The 18,705-nt window shown below is 32.4% G+C and overlaps 1 protein-coding gene across 1 annotated transcript in view; it reads left to right on the top strand.

Moving 5' to 3' along the window:
- Nucleotides 1–4,816: 4,816 nt before the first annotated feature.
- LOC112466694 overlaps nt 4,817–18,705 on the top strand; it is an 18,916-nt gene continuing 5,027 nt past the window's right edge. The window contains exons 1-8 of the mRNA XM_025034922.1: nt 4,817–5,243; nt 5,471–5,727; nt 11,125–11,299; nt 11,577–11,790; nt 11,880–11,988; nt 12,091–12,226; nt 14,355–14,475; nt 14,540–14,827. Of these exons, the coding sequence (XP_024890690.1) occupies nt 5,046–5,243; nt 5,471–5,727; nt 11,125–11,299; nt 11,577–11,790; nt 11,880–11,988; nt 12,091–12,226; nt 14,355–14,475; nt 14,540–14,827 (1,498 nt within the window). The 5' untranslated portion in view covers nt 4,817–5,045. The remainder of the gene's footprint in view (nt 5,244–5,470; nt 5,728–11,124; nt 11,300–11,576; nt 11,791–11,879; nt 11,989–12,090; nt 12,227–14,354; nt 14,476–14,539; nt 14,828–18,705) is intronic.

Genomic DNA, 18,705 nt, shown 5'->3' with positions numbered 1-18,705 from the left:
ATAGGGGTAGAAAAAACTGAAGAATATAACAGAATTAGAAATAGATCGATATCTAAAATATTGAGAAAGCTACAGCGTAAAACACACTTTTCTAAAAAATGAAAATCCCCTTAAAATCCATACCGGTCAACAGATTTTAATAAAATTAGAGGAAAATATACTTTCTATGATACTCTATTTGTGTGCAAAATTTCAACCCGGTATCTAAAAAATTGTAGAAGTAGATACGTGTACAAAAAATCTGTACACACACATACACACATACATACTTCCGGACATTTTCTATTAATATGATTTCTTGACATTTTGGAACATTTTAAATTTATTTTCATCTAAATCTCAAAAAAAATTTTTTTTACTATCACAAAGCTTCCTTTATGAGGAAGCAAAAAGAAAAGAGTATTAGTTTTAAGGTCACTTTACGCGATTTATAATTCACGACAGTTTGTGAGAAAATTGCATATATAAAAAAACATTCAAAAAATTAGAGGTACATGTAAAAAAATATATACATATACAGACATATGTATACATCATACATGCATTAATTATATATCTTCAAATGTTTTCTTATAGATTACAAAATACAAAACATAACAAATAGAATTATATAATTCTTCTGTCGTGAATTATAGATTGTCTAAAGACTCTAAAGTAACCTTTACACTAGAAATACCAAATAATTTTCTACCGTTTCAATTTTTAAAAGTAATGTTACATTAATCATGTTAAAGACCAAATAAATCGAATAATTTTTTTATTACAATATAAATTTTCTACTTTAAAAAACAGAATATTAAAAAATAAAAACGGTCGAAAATAGCTTTTGGTATTTCTAGTGTTAAATCGGAAAAAGTGCACATGTTTTACTTAATATAATACTGAAAATGATAACATATTTATAGCAAAAATATTTCCGTTTTCATCTAAACTATTAAGAAAACTACAGCCAATTTTTGAAATTAATAAAAGAAATATGTTATAATAAAATCAAAATAGATATAAAAATAATGTTATTACAAAAAGAACAGATATAAAACTTAATTTATAAACCACGGATTACATATATACATATATATACATATATGTATTTAATGAAATAATAATATACATATCTTTCTTCCACATTTTTTACACAGAGTGGGCATTTAAAATAGAAAAAATTGTTCGATTTTGCCAAGGAAACCATTCTATTTAAGGAATGTCGTACTTAAAAGTACAATTTTGTGGGCAAAATTATGTACAGCTATTTAAAAAAAACAACGTTTTAAGGGGGTAGTACAGTCTGGCAGAGGATTGCGGAGAATCAATTTCAGGATTTATTTGTGACAAAGTGGTAGGCCAATCAAGTTCATGGTGTATACGATATTGAAGTACATGTTTAGGTGCATTTACAGTATTTTTTATATGAAAAAATATTAAAAAATGTAGGAGTTATCTCTTTGCACGCGCGTTTGACTACAATGTAGGCAGTAGCTCCTGTACGGCGTGCCTGAAATGAAAAACGCAAAAAGGGTAATAAATTTAAATGTATTTCCCACCGGCTGACGTTCAAAAATTGTAAAAATGTTAAAAATTGTGAAAGTTATAGCACTTAACAAAAAAAAGTTGGCAAAAAGTTTATTGGCACAAAATAACTTTCTGCTATAACTTTCACAATTTTGAAATAGGGGTAGAAAAGACTAAAAAATATAATAAAATTAGAAATAGATCGATATCTCCAAATTTGCGGAAGTTAGAGCAACCGAACATTTCTAAAAAAATTCAAAATTTAAAAAAAAAAAAATCTCATTGCCAAATTCAATACCAACCTTCCTTGAATAATACTCTATCGATTAAAAAAAAACATCTCAATATCTCAAAAATTACGGAAGTTAGAGCATATACGGACAACAAAAGCATACATATTACATACACACGCACATTTTTTTTAAGGCGATATTTCGACGTTTTATAACAATCTGAACATATTGGCAGAAAAAACTCAAAAACCAATCTCTTCGTTGGTTTCTTCTACCCCTATTTCATATATAATTTTTTTAAATTTGGTTGACTAAACCCAACTTTATACGCAATCGAAGGTTCATATACGAAATTCACGAAAACAAAGCTTCCTCTATGAGGAAGCAATAATATATGTATAAAAAAGCAATATAAAGAATAAAATAAATAATAAAATAAAAGAAATTATATAATATTGTTTTGGAATTTATAACAAAAATATGATGTAAAACATCATTCATAATTTGTATGGAAATAAATATAAAGTATTATATAATATAGTATTATGTGTGGAACTTGTATTAAAACTAGCTGGTTACCCGGGGCTTCGCCCCAGCGTCTTTTTTTATAACTTTATTATATCTAGCTAATCTTATATCCACCAATATATGATTCATAAACACATATTGTCAATTGTAACTTTTTTACATCGCCCATGATCCTCACCGAATTTAATAACAACCTTCCTTAAATGATACTCAATCCATCAAATAACTTATACATTTTTTAGACATAAATCGGCAACCCCTTCACCGATTCTAGCCAAATTCAATACCACCAACCTATCTTTAATGATACTTTATCTATAAAAAAATTAGCTCGATATCTCAAAATTTACGGAAATTAGAGCAATCACGTAGATTTTTTTTAGACAGAAATCGGTAACCCCTTTATTATTAACAATTTTTTGAATTCTATTATATTCCTCAATTTTTCTACCCCTATTTCATATATAATACTTTAAGATTTGGTTGATTAATTTTTAAGAATAACGTTCAAACATACCCGTAAGAATTTTATATATTAGTACAGCATTCTCGAAAAGTTAGACAAATTTTGGCCGGTTTCCAGTAAATCGGTCCATTAATAAATGAGTAGTTCGCAGTCAGTCAGACAGACAGACAGACATTAGAAAAATTTTAGAACCGATATCCTAAAAAATCGGTGATGATGCGGTTCTCAAAATACGTCTACGGTCTAATTAAGTTAGAGTATCATAAGATAGTATATACCAAATTTGGTTGTTCTAATTTGAAAACTGTAGATTTGCATAGCGGACAAACATACATTCATTTATATAGAGATAGAGATAAAAATATGAATTTATTACAATTATATGTATTTCTTGTGCTAATAATATAATAATTTGTAACAATCCAGATAGCACAGCTGATCTTTATGAATTCAAAAAGATCTGAATCTGATCTTTATGAATTCATAAAGATCAACTGTGCTATCTGGGAAAGTATAATCGCTTATCCATTTTTATATTAGTAAGCTCAATTTTTTTTAAACGTATGGATACAAATTTAGTAGCTTCGGTCACTGCTTTTTCTATATACGTCCCAAAATCTTGTGACACATGTAGATTTCATACTGGCAATTAACATGGATTTGAATCCTTTAATAGGTCTTTGATTTGTATTAAAAATTTGTAGAACAACGTCCATCCAGATTTGTGCATTGAATGCATTAGAAACCATCTCTTATATAGTTCCTAATAACTTTTTTCGTTTTTTTGTTGCTTGCCTATTTATTTCCATACAAATAAAATGAATGATGTTTTACATCATTCATTATTTATACATTATATTACAAAAAAAAATAATTTAAGGTGCAAGAGATGCAGTATCTCTTTACATACATTATAATTAGTATGCAGGAAATAAATGAAAACATAGATGAATTTTGTGTTTTGCTAATATATTTATAAAAAATCCACAATAAACTTGAATGATTTATCAAAATGATTTTATATCAGCGGTGCACACGTAGTTTTGTTGTTAAGATTTTGCAGCAAATATTGAGATCCTGATGTATTTAAAAATTAGATGGATAATAATGTTGATTACACTCCGTTTTTTGTTCTTTTTTTTAATGTTACTAGACACTACAGACGCGCGCGCTTCGCGCGCGCCATTTAGCTTTAACATTATAATAATCGCGACACGACGCGAGCTGTCACATCATGACACACACGACGCACTACACGCACGAAACTCGCCACACTCCGCGATGACAGTCCCTCACGGGATGAAGCAAGCTCGCGGCGCGGCAATCAATCGAGATAGCCAATCGGCATCGCGGAAAAGAGGCTTCAATTTTACGATACAAACGAAATTCACTCAGGTAACACGCCTTTTTTAAAAATGGATAAAACTTCATTTCACATTATACGAAAATATTTCACAATAAGTTTTATTTCTGTAATATTACAATATGTCATAATTATATATATATGTATATATATATATATATATATATACTTATTGCAAAGTGTTCTCATAATGATATGTTTCTAATTCTCATTTATTTCTGATATTGTCGTATTTTAGAGAGTGACTATAGAAACTATAGCAAGTAAAAAAAGTCGTTATTTTATTTTTCTTCTAATTTTTTCCAGTACAGAACTGCCTAATTGCGTAGTTTTGTAATAAAATTATTTTAAAAATTATTTGACAAAAAATTGTCACATTATTTGCATGAGTGCATCTGTTCCTGCAATCTATGATGAAATTATAAGTCCAAAAAACGGAGTGTTTAATTAACATTATTATCCATCTAATTTTTAAATACATCAGAATCTCAATATTTGCTGCAAAATTTTAACAACAAAAGTACGTGTGCACCGCTGATATAAAATTATTTTGATAAATCATTCTAGTTTATTGTGGATTTTCTAAATACATCAGCAAAACACAAAATTCATCTAAAGCGGGTGCTTGTTTGCCTTGGTACGTTACTGCCTTCTGCTACGGACGGCCAGAAAGCATTTTCAGGCCGTATTGCTAAAGCGGGGAGCACGCGGCAACGCCGCAGTCTTAGCATATGTCTCTCTACCGTGCGTCCGCGTGAGCAGTTCAATGGTGTGTGTGCGTATTCACACATAAAACCTAGAAGTTAGTTTCTCGACGTTGGCGACACTGAAACGAAGTTTCGTATTGTCACCGCGCGAGGTCTCCAACATCAATTCGGAGTTCGGCCGTGACTCCTGTCGACCCTTAATTGAGATCCCATAATTTGATACCATATGCAATTTTACAATGGAAAATAATAGCAATGAAAGTGGGAAACCGCGTGAAACAGTAACATTAATTCTCAAAGAGATGCAATTTAAAGTTGATAAGCAAAAACTAATCGACAAGAGTAAGTATTTTGCTGCGCTTCTGTCTACGAACTTTTTAGAATGTGGACAGACAGAACACGTTATCAACTATGATATTTCCCCGATATCGCTGCAGGTAAGAAAAATTTAATTCTTGTCTGTGTTTATAACTATAAAGCCGTTTTTTGAAAGTATAAAACGTTGTTTTTTTTTGTTTCTTGTGTAAAAAATTTGTTATATCAAAATTTTTAATAAAATGCACGTTTTTAATAAACAAATGTACATACATAGAAATTGCATCAGATTTTATCGGCATGAATAACCGCATTGTACAACTATAAAATAAAGACAATAATTTTGTAGGACTTCATTGATTGGATTCATCATGACAAAATCGTATTTACATCAGCTGTTGCGTTAAGTTGCGATTTTAAAAAGTTACGATATGTCTTGTATTTGAAGTTTAAAAGGCTTAATCGTCTCTTGATTCTGTTGGAATTAAGCGTTCTATTTGCAGCAGATAAATTAATAAAAGATGTAACCGACCAGCTGACCAGAAACTTTATGTCACCACGATATGCGATTAAAATTTGGTTACTGGCACAAGAATTGAATATTAACGTGCTACAAAATCATTCTTGGGCTCTTTGCTCAAATCGTTTCGGTGAACTGCCATTGGACTCAATTTGTGAGTTGTCAAAGGAAAATTTTCTGAAGTTAATCGGAAGCATTGATGTAAAAGCTATAAAGACTGATTTGCAAATAATTACAAACATTTGGATGAAACATCATCAAGTGAGTATATTATATTCAAAAATAACATTTGGAGTGATATATTAGAAGTAGATAGAACTGTAAATCTTTACCTCCAATATATTTCAAATATAATGGAGATTTCTAACGCCAAGATATATACATATTATACTTCTATATGTAATACTTCTATATTGCTGGCAGACTTCGAGAAGATTCGCCAACATTACGATGACGCAGACTATATTTTGTGTCTCACTCTAAAGCAGACAAGAGTCTGCCCAAAACATCTACTCTAGTTAATGGTGGACATTCTCAATAACTTTAAATAAAAACAAAGTTTTTTTTCTTTTTATAGTTTTAATTTTATTTTTCTGAATCAGGTATTAGTAATTAAATGAATCGTAATTCCTGCGGGATACATTTTTGGACTAACGTTTATGGGAATTCTCTTTATCTTTATGACGAGCCCAATCCAATCCCTGATTTTGACCAACTATTTCAAGACTACTCTATATATACAATATATATCTCCCACACATCTCTATTTTATTTTCTTATTATGCTATTATATTCTATTATACATTAATGCATTACAATTCTACGAATAATAAAAATTTTTTTTTTGCAGGATTTTACAGTTTCTTTAAATACTTATCATTTTGAGAATAAGAAAGCAAAAATTTTACACCGTATTATAACATAACCATGAACAATATATTCATTGCTGGGATGGTTCATGCAACCCGGAGAAATAATGACTAAATCATAACCCGGACATAAGCCTTCAAAATTCGGAATTTTTCCGGAAAAACAACACGTCAATATTGGCTATTGCATCGTTCCTTGCCGAGCGGCAAGTGATTCCTGTGTGCACTGTGTGCAGAAGTGCTGATGAGTTGAAGAATGCAGTAGAAGCCCAAGAGTCGAGAGAGTAGCGTCAGTATTTGAAAACGCGGTGCAATATAGGTAGATGAGAGAGAAATGAATGAAAAGCAAATGATTCAATTGTGTAAAGCTTTTAAGTCTGCAAGCCTGGTTATGTGTCAGAATAAAACGAGCGATCTTTAAAGTAACGAAGTCTTAAAGTTTTATTAAACGATTTAACAACATATTGTATCCCGAGAAGAATACTGTCACAACTCAAAAATGCACAGATTTCAGGAGAGAGAAAAAACAAATTTAATTTAATTTGTTTGAATTGTAGAGATAATAACTAACGCAATTACGATATTTTGTTATAATAAACTTATATTACTGTTTCTTGAAGAAGTCTGTTGTGATTCACTTGTTAATTTATTTATGACACTATATCATCCTGGAAACTACAACAAAACTAGTTTAAAAGAATAACGACACTTCCGACCCGTGCAGCGGATTTCGCATGTAGACTTGTAACAATATTATATTATATGACGAATACTCTTTATGGGCTTAACTCAAAATTAAAATTTTTTAGTTGTAATATTAGTATTTTATTATTCGTAGATTCATCGCTCAATACCTCAATAAAAAAATTTCTCATTGACTCACCGATCTGATGCGCAACGGGCGGAGTTATGCAGCCACGTATCTACGGTGATACTGTAACATACAAACATAAGATTTAAGTTAAAGAAACGCTCAAAATTATCAACATTTCAAAAGTTAATTCTTACGCGTCTCTAATTCGTCTTTCAATGAAATATTTAGCAATGCAATTATCTATTAACCGAAAAAGATCTTTAATAAAGTAAAATTTTAAATAATTTCTCTTTCTCTAATTACTTCTAATTTATCAAGGTAAAACAATTTAAATAAATAAAAACAAATTATTAATTTTATAAGAGATATGATTTACCCCAAGGTTGCTCCGCCGGGACCCGATGTCTCTCCCAGACCTCCTGCTCGTCTCAGGCCTCCTCCTCTCACCGCACAGGACACTCGCGAGAAACACTCGCGGATAACAAACTACAATCGCGCGCCGGACTAATTTCAGTAAAAGTCTTTCTCGCGCGATACTGTACGGCACTCCCGTTTAAAAAAGTCCTTCAGTCCGATTACTTGAACGGCACTCCCGAAGCAAACGCGACGAACCGGCTGCGGTTCGTTCATTCAATTAAATCGGCGGACGAGGGTACGTTATAGCTTTGCCCGTCTTTGGATTTTTATCCAAGCAGAATAAGAATTTTGCTTGGGTAAAATCCTCGTACTGGGTACTGGGCCTTCCCACCTCGCCAAGGTCGTACCCATAGGAAGGAAGTACTTTATTCTGTAATATAAAAGCAGGTAACATAGATTTTTCGCGCAAATTTGAAGGAGTCGCGACGCCGATTGCCGCTATTTGTTCCGCGTTTTACTGCGTTGCAGTCGCGTTAATGGCGATGAAATGTTGGAAGATCTTGACGCGAAATACTACGCGAATTGCGAGATACTACGCAAATCAAGTGGACGATTAGTAAAAGCACGCAGTTGATTAAACAAAACCACAATTAAGATTAAATATAATATCCGTATTATACACAATTAAGATTAACACAATTAAGATTAAGGACCAGTTTCACAAGTGTCGGTTAACTTTTAATCTTAGATTAACTCACTCTTCGTCTTTTTCTAAGGGGGACGTTAGAAGGAGGCAAAGAGTGAGTTAATCTAAGATTAAAAGTTAACCGACACTTGTGAAACTGGGTCTAAATATAAGATCTATAGGCGTTTAGTGTTAAAAGTGCTACCAGAAACCATCGTCAAATTAAGGCCCCAAGGTTATCGGAATCTTGTCATTGTTATTAAGTACATATCAAGTTCGAAACGTCGATTATTTTTCCCAATTTCATCCTTCTCAGTTTTGCCCAACGCTATTCATCCTGAAAATTGTCCAAATTTATCTTTATTTTTTTTAATTAAAAATTAAGTAAGATGTTTTACAATTTCATCCAACCCGGAGAAATAATGTCCAAATTGGAAACCGGACAAAAGCCTTCAAAATCCAGAGCTTTTACGGAAAAACGGCACGTTGATTGGCTACCGCATGATTTCTCGCCACGTGACCAGCGTTTCCGCGTTTTGTGCGCAGTAGTTCTGAAGAGTTGAAGAATGCAGGAGCCCATCAACAGTCGAGAGAGTAGCGTCAGAACTTGAACACGTGGTGTTACTGGTGCTATATATGTAGGTTAGATGAGAAACGAATGAACGGGAAAGCAAGTAGTGTATTTCTGTAACTATTTCTGCGTTTATTTCAGCGAACATGACATACATATTTTAATTCCTATATTTGATAACTACGTTTTTACAATAGAAAATAACAGCAATAAAATGTGCGGAATAGCGACATTAATTCTTAGAGAGGAGCGATTCGAGGTTGAAAAGCAAAAATTGATGAACAAGTGTCAGTATTTTGCTGCGCTTTGGTCCGCGAACTTCATTGAACATGGACAAACAGAACACGTTATAAATAACTATGATATTTCCCGGATTTCGCTACAGGTAAGCAAATTTTAATTCTTGTCTGTGTTTACAACTGTGAAGTCGTTTCTTGAACGTATAAAACATTGTTTTTTTTGTTTCTTGTGTAAAAAATTGTTATATCAAAATTCTTAACAAAATGCATGTTTTTAATAAACAAATAGGCTGTTCGTCCGAAAACGTTTATATGCTTCGATTTAGATAAAACTTTGTGAACAGGTTTTTTTTACATAAAAAAGACATTCCAAAAGGATTTTTTGCGACTCCAAAGTTTAGCAACTTTTTTAACATTTTTAATTTGCTGCCTCCGCGCATACACTTTCTACGCGAAACGAGATGCCACATGGGTTTACAACTTTCCACGCGTGGAAAGTTCACGCATGTATTTTGAAGGCACACCACGTGTCTAGTTTAACAATAGTGGAGCCCCTTGCAGAGGGCGGAACCTACTGTCTCCACGCATACACTTTCCACGCGAAACGAGGTGCCACATGGATTTACAACTTTCCACGCGTAGAAAGCCCACGCATGTACTTTGAAGGCACATTATGTGTCTAGTTTAACAATAGCGGAGCACCCCGCAGGGGGCGGAACCTACTGCCTCCACGCATACACTTATCACGCGAGACGAGTTGTCATATGGGTTTACAACGTTTCTGATTTTTTGAAGTTTCGCCAATGATGTTTATGTTATGACTTTGACGGGTATGACTTTACACTGTTGGAAAATTTGTGTTAAATATAACATAAATCACATGTCCAAAACGGTCCACTCAAATTTTTGTGTTAATTTAACATAATATGGATGTGTTAAGTGGTAACACTGATATTATGTTAAAATATTTCAACAGAAAAGAAATGTAATTCTGATCGTAATTTGAAGTTAATTATGTGTACAATTAACATAACTTTTATGTTGAAGTTGAGATTGTAAGATAAAATCAACCCTCTATTTCTGTAAATTTTTATTCCTACTTCTTTTATAGAGTAAAATCAACATTCTTTTTCTGTAAATTTTAACACATTTAATAGATACGTTCAAATTGTGTTACTTTAACATATTTTTTAAGTTATATTAATTATTTTACATTTTAAATTTGTAAAATTCAATTAACATAGCAGACATATGTTAAATCTACACACGTATGTGTTGATTATTTTACACAAAAATTTTAACAAGGACTTTTTTTAACACACAGGACCTCTGTTTTCAACAGTGTATGGTTGTTTACATTACTTAAGAGCTGTTTTGATTTGTGATATACTGATTGTGAGTTAGTTCACTCACGACAAGAGCTGTGTGCAAACGTGTTTCTCGGATAAGCATTTAAAATGACTGTACAATAATACATTGGACATAAGAAAAAAAATGTGAAATAATATTTAAAAAGCTAAACTTTGGAGTCGCAAAAAATCCTTTTGGTATATGTCTTTTTTATCTAAAAGAAACTTGTTTACTAAAGTTTGACCTAAATCTGAGCATGGACGTTTTCGGAAGTTTCGTCAACAAATATATATAGAAATTGCATTAGATTTTATCAGCATGAATAATCTTATTGTATACATTGTACACAAAATAGAGACATAATAATTTTGTAGGATTTCATTAATTGGATTCACGACATTCACGAGGATAGAATTGTATTTTATCTTGCGCCAATTTGTAAAATTGAAGAGCTTCATCGTCTCTTGGGTCTGTTGAAATTAAGCGTTCTATTTGGAGCAGATAAGTTAGTAAATCCTACAACCTACAGGATTGAAAGAGACTTCTTGTCACCAAATTTTGCCATTAAAATTTGGTTACTGGCACCAGAATTGAATATTGTGCTACGAGATCTTTTTTTGGCTGTTTGTTTAGATCGTTTTGATGAACTGCCACTCGATTCAATTTGTAAGTTGTCGAGAGAAAATTTTTTGAAGTTAATTGGAAACATTAATGTAAAAGCTACAAAGTCTTATTTGCGAAAAATCACACACCAGTGGATGAACCATCATCAAGTGAGTATGTTATATTCAAAAATAACATTTAGAATAATATACTGTTAGAAATAGACAGAATTGTTAACCTTTATCTCTAATATATTGCAACTAAAATGGAGGTTTCTAGCTCCAAGGTATACATATACATATATCTCCCACATATTTATTTTAGTATTTATGCATAAAAGGGCCCCTTTTATGCATAAATACCTTCATGTTGTTTTCTCATCATGCTATTATATTCTATTATACATTAATGCATTACAATTCTAATAATAAAATTTCTCTTTTACAGGGTTTTACAGTATCTTTAGAAAATATAAAGAGCAAAGAAGCAAAAATTTTACACGGTATTGCATCTTGTGAACATAATAACCGTGAACAATATGTTCATTGCTGGGATGGTAATAATTTTTTTGAGCTAACTTCATTCGAATATCCTCCAGAAATTATTAAACGTTGTTCCCGCCTTGGTAGAACTCTTGAAGGAATGCAAATCACTGCCAGAAGTATGCATAGTTTGTTTTTTATTATATCCTATCTAAAATAGTTTTGTCGTATTTACTTAATTATTATTTTATATGATCATTTTTTTAAGGATACGATTTATATCTTTGTGGCGGAGAATATGGTATTGGTTCAGGAAAAATGAACAAAAATATATGGCGTTATTCTTTGATATCTAAGAGATGGTTTCGTGAGACAGAGTAAATATGTTAACAATTAGATAAATTATAAGAATAATAAGTGGATAAGTAATTGAATACATAAAATGTTATGTCTGTTAAAATTGTTTACAAACATTTTAGAATGCCAGTTGAGAGAAGACATATGATTGTTGTGTGTTTGAAAAACAAATTGCTGCTTGTAGGCGGTGTGGGACGGGATAAACAAAAACTGAAGACTGTTGATATCTATAATATCCATACAGGTGATTTTAATTGTGCAACCTACACATACAATGTGCATTTCATTAACATCATGTGCAATACATACATGTACCAATTTACCTATAAGTATATATGTATACACAGTAAAAAATTTTGTGTATTTTTGTTAAAAAAGGTCCATTACAATTTTTGTGTAAATAATTAACACATACATGTGTAGATTTAACGTATGCTTGCTACGTTAATTGAACTTAACAAATTTAAAATATAAAATTATTAAAATAATTTAAAAAATATGTTAAAGTAACACAATTTAAACGTATTTACTAAATGTGTTAAAATTTACAGAAAAAAGTGTTGATTTTACTCTATAACAGAAGTGGGAATAAAAATTTACAGAAAAAGAGTGTTGATTTTATCTTATAATCTTAACTTCAACATAAAAGTTATGTTAACTGTACACATAATTAACCTCAAATTACAATCAGACTCACATTTCCTTTCTGTTAAAATATTTTAACATATAGTATCGGTGTTATCATTTAACTTAACACATCTATGTTAAATTAACACAAAAATTTGAGTGGACCGTTTGGGACAGAAATTTATGTTATGTTTAACACAAATTTTCAAACTGTGTATAATAATTTTTTAACAGAGATTAGTATATAGTTCGTTTCCAAAAGTTTCAGAATTGCTAATTATTTAGAAAAGTATTGGTTTATTACGAAAATGTTTTAAACAAAAATGATATCGTTTATAAAGATCTGTTAGCTGGTGATATGTATTTGACCTTTGGATTACTTGAATAGCCCCGTCAAGATTAACATAAAAATTTTAAATAAGAATCTCTATATTTCTTATTGTTCATTTATGTAGCTGAAGTCGTAACATTTTAAAAGAAACCTTTTTTTGATAAAAACTTCCGAGCTATAAGTCTTCAAAGTTTAAGTATCGCCAGCTTTAACATTACACAAAGTGTACCACGTGGAGGTTTCTTTGTTGGATTTTTACACCCCTTGGGAATGTGCGTATGTGTATGTACGCGTGTTTGCACGTGTACGTGCATGCGTGTGTGCGCGCTTTCGCTCGTGTTTGTAAATGGTTATGGATATCCATTCATTATTTTATAAAATGTACAAATTGATGCTGTTCTGCTACTTGACATTGGAAAGTAGGGTAAAACGGAACCTACAAACAGGGACGATTAAAAAAAAAGTAATTAAATATTTTAAATTTTATTGTACTAGAAATTTTGAGAAACGTTTTAAATACATTTTACGTTCGCTTGAAAAACAGTCAAATAGGACATCAATTTAAACATTTAATAAAATAATGAGCATTCATAACTATCTACAAATACAGGCGAGAGTGTGCACGCGCGCGCACGCCCACACACACACACACACACACACACACACACAAGGGGTGTAAACCCACTAAAGCAACCTGCACGTGGTATATCTCGGGTAATGCTAATGCCGCCTGTAATTTAACTTTGAAGACTCATAACTCGAAAAGTTCTCATTTAGATTCAGCGACTCAAAAAACTCTCAGAAATCATCTTTGTAATAATTTTATTAACTCTTTTGTCAAAAGCATTTTTAACCCATAAGCATTCTTTTTTGCCTAACAGCTAAAGGGTTAAAAATATTGTTTGGTCTATTTAACTAACTTAGTTGATATTACTTAATATTTATTTAATACTTAAACTAAAGGTTTATTTTTTAAATTTGTTTAAACATTAAGACTGCATTTAAAAATGTAAATTTTACAATATTTAATTAACCCAACTCACTGCAACTCTATAATTACTTAAATAAACTCAAGAGTATTTATAAATAAAGAAACTATGTTTCAAAATTAATTATCATTGTTAATGATATAAACTTAAAATTTATTATTTAAGAGCTTTAAAATAGGTACCATCCTTGTTTATTCAATATGCAAGAGTTAGCCCTGCCAATTTTTTTCCTGCTTTATCAGTTTTCTTGCCTCCTCCAACATTTTAAGCGTTATCTTTATCGGTTAAAAAAGATTTTATTATATTTTTTGTATTTGTACAATGCATAGGTACGTGGACCTCAGGTGCGGAGTTACCTTATGGCTTTACCAGTGTTCCTGAACATACTATTTTTAATGATATGTTAATTATATCTCAATTTCATCCCCGATTTCATCAGTTTATCGATATCTATTTTCCTGATGAAAATGTATGGAAAGTCGAATATTCTGAAATATTTGTATCTGAACCATCTGCCGATGTGCCAGTTTTGACGCTTCAAACTATGCCATGTTACATTGGTAAATATTACAATTATCAGTTGAGGTGGAGGAAACTTAAAGTTCACATTAGTATATTTTGCAGATATTGTTGACCGAGAGAAGTTAGTTTTAAGAACTATCACAGACACGTGCAACATGGAAGGTTGTAATCATATAATGAAGACTTTACCTTGCTCAATCAATAGAGGGAGAAATCAGAAAGCATTCTTCGCTCTAAGGCCTCTAAGTCCATTCTTTCGCGAGTATGGCGAACCAACTGCACTATTATGTATGGATCACGTAATACGCGACTCAAGTCCGTTACATTTGCATAGTATTCCTATTCGGGATCCAAAAAAGTTCAGTTCTTTGATCTTAACCAAGAACTCAGGTAGAAGATTTTTTAATCTACTACATCCAGCTCACTTGCACTCGACAAACGTGAATTATATTTGATTTGTATGATTGATTAAATATCTATTTAAAGATTCGATATGTTTGTAAGATAGAAAGAGGAGGAGAGACATTGATCTAAATAAAAATCCAGTAAATCTGTTTTTCAACGTGGAAGCCACTTTCAATTTTATAAATGGAACATCCCCATTTTTGACGATAGAATTTTGTAGCTGATGTTGAGACATTTCCAAAGACCTATAATAGTCAATATTTTTGTTGAAAACTTGCGAAGATGTGATCGTATGACATCACAAAATACACGATATCATATCTCCTCAAGTTCTCAACAATACTATTAATTATTATAGACCTTTGGAAACGTCTCAACATCAACTACAAAATTCTGTAAAAATAGAGTATTTCATTAAAAAATTTTAAAGGTGACTTTTACGTGACTGTAAACAATAGACTTTTTTGGAAATCGATTTCATCATTATTTGTCCCTCTCCAGACCATACACATTTTGTCATTTTCTTCTAAAATTGAAAAGAATAAAAATGTTGGGAGTAGGTGTTTAGAAATAAGAGTAGGATATTCTAAACCTTGTAGGTATATTCAGATAAATATCATTTTTGATGATATTTATCTAAATCTTTATTTTTATTCATCGTGATGTTCTATTGGTTGTCATATCGTTCAAATTTTTACAAATACTAAATAATTACAAATAAAAAGTACAAGGGAAAAACGATCACAGTCTACTTCTTGTCGAAATTGATCTGGTCATGCTATCTTGTGACATTTTCAACGAACTTTTATCATTTTTATCTGTTTTGTTTAAGAACAGTTACAATTCATTGGAAATAAGGCCGAAAGATATACCGTGCTGAGAAAAAAATCTTCATAATTCACGCGCTTGTGGGAAAAAACCATCAGAGTCCATGCAATGTAAACACTAAGGCTTCGTTCCGATATTCACTAAATTCTGTACTAATTTTTTCAATAGTATCCTAAGATATCTGATGTCTTGAAACTTAAATTTGCGTTTTTCTCGAAATGAATCCGGATGGATATTGATCGTTTTTCCCCTGTATCCTTCAAATGCTTTCTGTATGTAATATTTATATAAAATAAATATTCTATTATCTACATGTTTTCTTCTTCTTTTTTATTGGACCACAGAACCTGAATCGGGTTTTTTGGATAAGGCAATATTATATGTACTGTGGCTTTCTATTCGTTACAATTGCAATTTTTATGGGAAGAGAATGTGTGGCCCTTAATTCAATTTCCACTTTGCGAGACTAATTTTTGTTTTGAAACTGATTTATCGTTATTGTTTGATAGTTATCTGCCTTCAAAAAATGATCAGTGATCGCGTTCCTCAGTTGGGAATCTTGCGATGATATATTTCACACGCAAATGTCCAACCCTATTCTATACTATATTAGAATCTTTTCTTTATTAGCCTACAGAGGACCGTGACTCCAAAGAAGGACTTTGAAATCGAACTCTAAAATTCGGTACCAATACATGAGAACTTATAAATAATTTATAGCCGCGCAATTCGTATTTCGTTAACGCTGAATTGCGGAAGCTTTCCATCGAATTGCGGCATATTTCTTAGATTCCGCGCTAAAGCTCGAAAAACCAAGCCTTGGAAGACAACATTTTCTAACATAGGCAAACACTCTCCTTTGTCTCGGGTTCCTCAGCCAAAAAGCGCGTGAGGTAAAGTACTCGAGACAAAGCGACAGCCGGTCGCAATTAACAGATTACCGGCGCGACCTCGAAATCAGCTGAGTCCTCTTAGGCCTTAGACAAAGGGGCCAAAACAGCTTATCTTTGCCTTTGATTCATTTATTATTAGCAGGACGTGAATGTTCAGAAATATTCGCGAACTTTGCGAGTATATTCCCAGTTCTTCGCGCGCGCGATGCATTCGATCTTACAAAAGAGCACTCTGCCAAAGTATAACGTAGCACACAAAATACAAGAAAGTCATAAAGTAAATTACAAATTACAATTGCTTTTAGACATTTATATAATTTATATCGACGAAAAATGCGTATTTCTTGATAAAAAGCGAAATCATTTTTGAGATATTATTTGTTCGACACAAATGTTCTAGAATATTATTAGTACTGTGTCGAGTCGCTCTGAGCAGAGAGAATCCTGAGAGAGCCGCTATCCCGGTCTTTTTCGTGGGACCGTCGAAAGCGGTCAAAAGCCCCAGTACACTACCGCCAGTATACATCCATTTTCGAAACTGGTATTAAGTAGCCACGTTAATTTTCCGACACTGCTGATAAAACATCATTTTTTTGGTGCACGTCCGCGCTACATCTGTAAATGTATTGATGTTATACGTATATAATACTACATTTGCAAATGTAGCACGGACGCGCAACAAAATAATGTTTTATAGGCAGTGTCGGAAAATAAACGTGGCTACGTAGCACTAATTTCGAAAATGGATCAATGAATGTATTGTGGCGGTAGCGTAAAGAAGTTTTCGACGGTCCCACGAAAAAGGCCAAAACTCTCTCAGGCTTCTTTCTGATGCAGGCTAAAGACGATGCACGCACAGAGAAGCGTAATCAACCAAAATCACTATCGAGAGTTTTACAATGGCGGTCTATTCGTTTTTGAAGATTCTCGATTGTAATTGGCTGAGAATCAATTTAATATTTATATCTTACATGTATCGATAAATATTAACTAATTTTATATATTTATATTCGTTAAATATCTAATAGCCCTCTCTCCCTCTCTCTCTTTTTCTCTTTCACACTTCCCAGACAGCACAATGTCCAAAATCGGGACATAAGACGTCTTTTAGCTATTTTTTCGTAAAACATCTAAAAAAATTGTTTAAAAAATGTCTTTTAGACAAATGTCTCGCTTTTGTACGTGCTGTCTGGGTTATTTCAAATAAAAGATATGTATCTCCTATCAATTTAAAAATCTGAATACGAGACAATAGGCCTTTATAAAAAATTTTTTAAGCAAAACGAATAATATTTGAGAAATAAGCAATAGAGAATGTTTTATAATTTTTAAGTATCTTGACGACGACGGTTTATCGTCTTTTATATATGGTATGCGCGATCACCGCGCTGCAAGAACGATCGCGACGAAATTTTTACAAACGATACAATTTAATGTTAATTTTCTATAAAGTTAGATTAGGAGCACATACAAATAAATTTAAAACATTTGTAAACGTAATTACGTGAACGAGCAAATTACGTGTTTGTTTTTGGACGAAAAACGGAATTGTGTTCATACATACACACACGTTTGAGCTTGTTAATTCGCACTATCGACGTTCATACGTTCATATTCATTTTGAGGCAAGCTCGCTCCCGCGTTTGCGATCGTTCGCGATCGTTCGCGATCGCGACAAGTAAAGTGAGAACGCCAAACGCGCGATTATTCTCTTTAATTACTCAATAGATAATTAATTCTCGTGCTTAATGAGAGGTTCGAGCTATTCACCGAAACGTCTTTCCACGCGATTCACTCATTTGAAGTAGAAATCGAAACGGAGGCAAAGAGACACGAATCCCGAGGTTATCGCCTACTCATTGCGCGACACGCGGGACAAGGATTAAAGATGTATTCGAATCATTTGTCTCTCATGCACAATTCACTTACCGATCACGGCACATTGCAGGAGACCCGTCAAATCACAGCCGGGAGGAGTGGGAGGGTGCTACGTACGGGCCGTATACGGGCGTCCAGCACGGCACTCGGCGTTGCATTTCGGCCATCCCACTCATAGTCGACACAGAAGAAACAGAATACAAAATATTCAGCGTACTACATTCAGCTTGCAACACACACACACACACACACACACACACACAC

Source organism: Temnothorax curvispinosus, unplaced genomic scaffold, assembly GCF_003070985.1.
Source record: "Temnothorax curvispinosus isolate PA1 unplaced genomic scaffold, ASM307098v1 QBEX01016493.1, whole genome shotgun sequence".
NCBI lineage: Eukaryota > Metazoa > Arthropoda > Insecta > Hymenoptera > Formicidae > Temnothorax > Temnothorax curvispinosus.
The sequence above is the reverse complement of the archived record's forward strand: the minus strand, read 5'-3'. Positions and strand labels throughout refer to the sequence as shown.